At 38.9% G+C, this 7,769-nt stretch overlaps 1 protein-coding gene across 1 annotated transcript in view; it reads right to left on the bottom strand.

Annotated features, from left to right (window-relative positions):
• The window catches only part of DNAH5 (dynein, axonemal, heavy chain 5), a 408,072-nt gene that overhangs the window by 115,817 nt on the left and 284,486 nt on the right, over positions 1 to 7,769 (bottom strand). Inside the window, exons 57-59 of the mRNA XM_006874155.1 lie at positions 7,528 to 7,642; positions 7,171 to 7,347; positions 1,409 to 1,612 (exon numbers count right to left, since the gene is read on the bottom strand). Of these exons, the coding sequence (XP_006874217.1) occupies positions 1,409 to 1,612; positions 7,171 to 7,347; positions 7,528 to 7,642 (496 nt within the window). The remainder of the gene's footprint in view (positions 1 to 1,408; positions 1,613 to 7,170; positions 7,348 to 7,527; positions 7,643 to 7,769) is intronic.

Raw genomic sequence — 7,769 nt, 5'->3', positions numbered from 1 at the left:
AATTTCAGATTGAAGAAGTTGGTAGAATTCTTCTATTTAATTCTCACTGTCTTTAGTGGTCGGTGCGTAAATTTGAATAATAATGGTATTAACTGGGCTTCCCTGTAGGCACATGGATATTATCCTATCACAGACAGCATTGTATCTCATGACTGATCTGAATATGTTCTTTTTGACAGTGAATGCAACACCATTCCTCTTCAATTTGTCATTTCTGGCACAGTAAACCATGTGGTTGTCAGATTCAAAATGGCCAATACCAGTGCATTTCACTAATGTCTAAGATATTGATGTTTATGTGTTCCATTTCATTTTTGACAACGTCCAATTTTCCCAGATTCATACTTCTTACATTCCATGTTCTAATTTTCTATGGATGTTTACAGCTGTTTCTCTTCATTTTGAGTTGTGCCTCATCAACAAATGAAGGTCCTGCAGGCTTTCTCCCACGGGCTTTACTTAATTTCATCATCATGGTCAACTCTACTTTCAGGAGGCATTTTGAGTGCCTTCCCCAGTCACATTTTGAGTGCCTTCCAAACTGTGGGGCTCATTTCCCGGCACTATATCTGACAGTGTTTCTCTGCTATTCATAAGGTTTTCAGTGACTAAATATTCAGAAGTAGTTTGTTATTCTTTCTTCCTAGTCTATCTTCATCTGGAAGTTCATCTGAAACCTGTCCACCATGGGTGACCCTGCTGGTATTTAAAATACTGGTAGTATAGCTTTCAGAATTATAGCAACTCACAAGCCACCAGTGTACAACAAACTGACATACCAGTGGTGGCCGTTTGGTTTTAAGTGGAATCTGACATTATAGTCAAGTGCTTTTCCTATAAAAAAAAAAGAAAAATGATTGCTGGGATCTGGGAACTATAAGCATGTACATAATTGCATACAGATATCAATATATACATATTGTTCATTGAATATGTACTTTCATTTTTGATGAAAATAAGCCCATTAATTTCAGTGAACAATATGTATATATTAATATCTGTCTGCAAATATTTTTGGAGTCCTGGTGTGGCGCTGTAGGTTAATTAACCAGCCTGGAAACCCATTTGAACTGCAAGGTCGGCAATTCAAGCTCACCCACAGCTCCTCAGAAACCCTACACAGGGTCACTGGGTAGGAACCAACTCAACAGCAGTAAACAACAACAACAACAACTTCCATTTCTATGGGATTATACCACTGATGACATTTGAATCTTTATAGCATCTGTCAGGAAAATCTCTAATGCTCACACTGCATTAAGAGTAAACACTACTTTGAAAACTCCTGAAACATATGTTCACTATCCACACAGAGTTAACTCCTCTGTAGAAGTGTATTCTATTGGAGGACTAGGATGCTCCAATGAAGCAAAGTCTCCCCCTCGCCCAGCATTATTGAACTACCAACCTGTAAATTCTGTAGAAAGTTCCCCGCTGTCATCAGTTTTAAAGACTCCTGCCAGGAAGGAATAGTACAGCTTTTCTCTAGGTCAATCTTCACCGCATTGACTTTTCTCTGAAACAGCAGCAGCACGCAGTCCATGATCCTCATGATGAGGTGTGGAGGGCGGCCCAGCGTGCGGACGGTTGCAATGTCAGAAGGCTTGATGGTCTGGGGGATTACAGGAGGTCATCATTGCATCTCAGACCAGACCTTTCTCGTCTAACTGCTAAACTTTCAGTAGAGGCTATATTATCTATATTTATATCTATATGAATATCCAAGCCATGATATTTTTAATAGCCTCACCTGCAATTTAAAGTTGGGCAATGAGTAAGTAAAACTGTAGAAGATTTGATGCTTTAGAGTTATGGTATTGGAGAAGAATATTAAAGGTACCCTGAACTGCCAGAAGAACAAACAAATCTGAGGTGGACGAAGTGCAACCAAAATGTTCCTTAGAAGCCAAGATGGTGATACTTCATCTCTCATACTTTGGACATTTTATCAAGAGGGACCAGTCCTTGAAGAAGGACATCATGTTTAGTAAAGTGGAGGGTCAGCGAAAAATAGGAAGACCCCCAAGATGGATTGACACAGTGGCCGCAATAATGGGCTCAAGCATAGCGGCAATTGTGTGGCTGGTGCAGAACTGGGTAGTGTTTTGCTCTATTATACACAGGATCACTATGAGTCAGAACCAACTTAATGGTACCGAACAACAATAGTATATATGTACAGGCTGCTGCTGTTCTTAGTTGCCATCGAGTCAATTCTAACTCATAGAGACTATATAAGGTTTCTAAGAAATAACTATTGGATTTGAACCACTGACCTTGTGGTTAGCAGTCCAGTGTTTATCTTACAACACTGCACCAGGATTCCATTGTTGATAAATCGTTATGGGTCAGAACCGACTCAACGGCACTTAACAACAACAACAATATACACCAAAGCAAACATGTTTATAGACATCATTCAGTGGCATTAACTGCATTCTCTAAGCTCTGCTGCAACCATTCTCACCCTCTTTTTCTGAGTTCTTCCTACTCATGAACAGAAACTGAATGCCCCAGAGGACTCCTGGAATGGCACTGCAGGGTAAACACTGGACCGTGAACCACAAGGTTGGCAGTTCAAACCTACCAACTGCTCCTTGGAAACCCTGTACAAGGTCACCGTAAGTCAGAATTGATTCAATGGCACTTAACAACAACAGGAAGACTTTAGCTAATCTTTCAAGCTGCTGTAATTAGTTTGATCCCTTCTCTAGATAGTTTTTAAAAGAGGATAACACTCATGGCAGACAGTTTTTTACTAGTTCTGCTAAAAACTATTCTTTGGTGTTCTGAAGAATCCAGGAGATAGTTTTTGGTTTAAATATTATTTTAGGACAATAGTTTTAAGGTTCATGCAGCCTCCAAAGTCTCAGAAAGTCTAGCAAGCAAGTACTTTTAAATTAGATTCAGGGACATGAGTCTAGATACATGCTTAATCCAAAAACATGTTTTTAAATGTGAATCTTGTAAAGTTGTAATTTTCATCGGATGAGTTAGCAGCAAGAAGACAGAAACGGAGCGATGAGGATCTGAGACCCTCTAAAGTTGGAGAGAAGATCACTTTATGTCAGGAAAAGGAATATATGATATGAAGGGGGAAGAATGCTCAGCATTTACAGAGATATCAGGGATTTAAAACCTGGTAAAATATCTAGACTATTCGCAGTGCTTTCTTACTCCTTATTTATGTAGGTCAAGAATCTGCCTCTCTCTCTTTTAAGAAACTCAGACTTGTCATCGGGGACTGACACTAGCCCAGAGGTGCAGGGCTGACAGATTGAATAATTAGAGGTTTCTTAGCTGGAAGCTGACCTTTAAATGGAAGAACTTGAGCAATATGAATTTCACTAAGCTTTTAGAAACAGGACTAGGGCTGTGTCAGTCAGAATCTTATTTAATATTTTCCCATGACTTATTCCATTGAAAGTTAAACAGAATAGTTATCAACCAAGACAGAACTTTGTGAGGATGGAATCATTTGCTCTGTATGAATATCTACATTAGCAATAGTTAAGAACTTTTCAAAGCAGGGCTTCAAATTGGTTCATTTGGGTGCCACATCCTGTGGAAGATTTGCATTTCCTCCCTAGATGTACTAGTACTGAATCGGAATCTATAATTTAACAAGCTCCCCAGGTGGGGAGTCATCTGGGAATCCTGTTATATTGTGGATTCTGATTCAGTATATCTGGAGTTAATTCAAATTCTCAGCAGGGAGTCCAACCAAAATGAAGTCCTGCTTATAAAAGATCTGTTCTAGTGCTAACCCTGATATTCTTATGTTGTTTTGGTTGTTAAGTGCTGTGAGTCTATTCAGACTCATGGTAACCCTGTATAGGGTTTCTGAGGAGCAGCTGGAGGGTTTGAACTGCCAGCCTTGTAGTTAGCAGTCCAGTTCTTGTTCTATAGCAACACACAAGGACTCCAAATATTCTCACAGAGCAAATTATTTTACACTCACATAGGATTTGGTTGATAATAGTGATTCTCTTAAATCCTCATTGGAATAAGTAATGGGAAAAATTAAATATATGATTATGACACAGTTCTATTTCTAAAACAAGTAGGCTACATCCATTCCTTCTAGTCCTTGAAACCCTACTTTTTCATTTACATCCTCTTTAAGAATAAAAAGTAAGCAATGACCTCATCAGAGCTAACAATCTTTTCTCTGGGAATTGACAGGGGGAAAAAACAATGAATGTGGTCATTAGAGTGTAACTGCTGTGGCTAGGTGCAGTTGAGTCAGTTCTGACTCATAGTGACCCTGTATCCAGTTTCTGAAGAGTGACTGGTGACTTTGAACTAGCAGCCTTGAGGTTCAAACTGGCCTTACAGTCCTGTGCATTATCTTACAGCATCATACCAGGACTCCATAAACACCAAGAGTACACACTCCATACATATTAGGAGGAGATACCGTGAAAAGCTTTGTTTCAACAGGCAAGTGTTCAGGAAAGTCAGATAGTAGGATATTAAAGAGAGCTTCTAGCAAATAGCTGGAAATGCCACATAAACCTTTATTTGAGGTGTAAGGCTATGATGGGAGGAAAGAAATATAATAGCAGCCAGTGGGGAAAGCTGGGTCAATTTAAAGTTATATAAGATGAAAAGGTTGACCAGGCTTAGTTTCCCTGTGCTTTAAATAGAGAATTTTCTAACATAATTGAGCTCAGCAATATTAGGTACTGGAGTTCTGATGTGGTACTGAGGGATAATGCACTGGGCCGCAAGGTCGGTTTGAACCGCATGGTTGGTGGTTCAAATTCTCCAGCCACTCCTTGGAAACAGTATACAGGGTCACTATGAGTCCAAACTGGCTCAAAGGCAGTTAGCAACAGCATATTAGGCACCAGGTACAAGGAGCTGAGTAGAGAGAGGTATGTTTGAAGTTTGAACTGCTGCAGTTAAATATTGAATTCCCTTTTTTTCTGTCAGCAAAGCAAGCATCATGACCATTATTTGATTTTGTATGCACCATGAAACTATAACAGTGATTTAACATCAGGAGATATTTTGTGGTTTTTTGCTCAGAGATTGTTGAAGTCAGAGAAGCACTGGGAGAAGAAAAGGATCATTCTTTGCTATTGCAAAGATGAATATAACCACCATTTTAGACTTTGAATGTACCTAGAACCTTTCATAGTATAAATTGGTAGTACCATATTTCAAAAGCTCACAAAGAGGTAATGCAATGGCAGGCAAGACCAATAAGGGGAATTATGAAACACATTCCTACATACCCCATCACTTTGCTCCATCTCTGACAATTTCTTCACTGAGTATTATGGGATGTGGGATATTTTGGTATTGTAGTTGTTGTTGTCAAGTGTCACTAAGTTGATTCCAATTCATATCATATATGGGTTTTTGAGGAGCAGCTGGTGAGTTTGACCTTGTGGTTCAAACTAACTTTGTGGTAGAGTGCTTATCATACAGTGCCACACCAGGATTCCATTTTAGTGGTAGAGAGCACCGAATTGGGAGGATGCTATAATGCACACTATGACATCAAAGACATCAAAGGAGATGTCAAGTCCTCTAGAAATGTATAGCCATTTAAATAAGACCTTAGATGTCAAATGATCTATTCCTGGGATACCGGTAGGTATCACGAGGTCAGTAAAATTTTCTAAGTTTCTTTTTGCACTACCATTGACTTTTCTGGTGTTGATTAGAAACTTTCAAGGAATTCAGAGAGAGGAAAGTGGGATAAGGTATTTACAAGCGTCAGAAACTGAATACTGAAAACTTTGGAAAATGTCTCTGGGACAGTTTAGCTAGTAACAGAAAATGGAGAAAGAATAAAGAAGAATATGTCAATATATAATATATAATGTAAGGATATATATTATTATTGTTAAGTGCCATAGAGTCAGTTCCAGAAAGAAATATAATCGCAGCCAGTGGGAAATGCTGGGTCAATGCACTGCAAAGTCAGAGCAACTTTGTGTAGGTTTCTGAAGAGCAGCTGGTGGGTTTGAGCCACTAACCTTGCAGTCCACAGTCCCACACTGATCCTACAGTGCCAAACCAGGAGTTATGTGATAAAAAAAGGGCAGAAACAAGTGAACACAATATTGTTATAGCCTCAAAACTGTAGGAAATTATATACACGGACTCAGAAAGCTTAATGACTTTATGTGGGGCAAAAACATTTGTAAGAGTTGAGGACAGTGTGCTAAGGTGGCAATAAAAGAATGATTATGCTATCATTTAAAGATGCATACTCAATTCAGAGACTGAATAACTTCAATCAGCAGTGGACACATTAACAATGTCCCATTTCTCCAGTAATTTTCAATGATCAGAGATCAAAAACAGAAAAGACTAGATGAGTAAGATTGAAGTAAAGGCAATCTTAAATTGATTACAAAAAATTATTAAAGTGAATGTTCAAGACTGGACCAGTCCCTAAAGTGTGGCCTAGCTCACTAAACTCATTAAATTCTGTAATAACCCAGCCTTCTTTCTATTTTCTACATTTCTGTTATTGCTATACTAAGGAGCTCTGGTAACGTAGTGGTTATGAATCAGGCTGCGAACCACAAGGTCAGCAGTTCAAAACTACCAGCGGTTCTGCAGGAGAAAGATGAGGCTATCTGCTCCAGTGAAGATTTACAGCCTCGGACACCCTGTTCAGTGTCGCTATGGGTCAGAACCGACTTGACGGCACTTATCAATAACAACAAGAACAACAAGTTGAATGTCTGTTGAAATTCTGATACTAATAGGCTATATGAACTCAGACCAGTACTTCTTTATTTAGGTAACTCATAGATAGACTCTTAAGAGGTTGAAGTAAGCAATGTATCTCATAGATGACCTATGACAACCTCTTTAAGGAATGAGTGATGAAATGTAATCCTGAAGAATTATGAGACTTTCTCAAGACTGCTCAGCTAATAGATGACCCAGAATGCCTCATTAGCATTCTATGACAATGTCTTTTATATATCAGTAAGGAAAATGATATGCTAAGTAGCATATGTGAAAACTATCAGGAGCTAATCAAGTCTCCAACCAGAATATATTACTTGAAAACATTTCAGTGTCTAGAGCATTGATGTGGACCAGTAGAACATTCCTGGCTGTTATCAATCTTCTTGCCTTAGTTCTCCTCTGAAGCTAGACCCTGACGTTGACATCTGTTACATCACATGGACTCACCTGCAATGCTGCCTCTGCTTCTTCTAAGGCTGGTTTTGCTGCTTCCAGCTTTTCTTCAGCAATGGCCTTATCTTTAGAGATGCTGTCCACAATAGCCTGGGCTTTGTCCTTCACCTTCTGGACCTCAGCCTTGACATTTTCAGCAGCCTGTGCTTTCATGGTCACTTCCTTTAAGACCTAAATCATATAAACCAAAACATATCTCCTGAAAAGTTGCCCAAGATCCAGCTAAGAAGGCACAATTTTGCCTTGATATATTGATTTGTATGGTTACAATTGGTAACTAGGCATCTATCATTAACATTTAAAAACTGGGAATTCAAAATGAATATGGCACATATGTAAACATCCACCTACCGTGTCAGCTTTTTCATTGGCCACTTGTAGTTCCTTTTCTTTCACTTCTAGTTCTTTGCTCAGGGCGGCAACAGATTCTGAAGCTTCTCTTAGTTTTTCCAGTCCAGTATTCATTCTAGGATTGAAGAGTACAAGCACACAATGTTAACATGTATGATATGTAGCCACATTTCTAATTATACTAATATTTGAAAAATGAGTATGCTGCAAATATCAGACCTAAAACTCTGACAAGAAGGATA

This window comes from Chrysochloris asiatica, unplaced genomic scaffold (assembly GCF_000296735.1).
Source record: "Chrysochloris asiatica unplaced genomic scaffold, ChrAsi1.0 scaffold00264, whole genome shotgun sequence".
Taxonomy (NCBI): domain Eukaryota; kingdom Metazoa; phylum Chordata; class Mammalia; order Afrosoricida; family Chrysochloridae; genus Chrysochloris; species Chrysochloris asiatica.
Note: the sequence above shows the minus strand (reverse complement) of the source record. Positions and strands in the feature narration are given on the sequence as shown.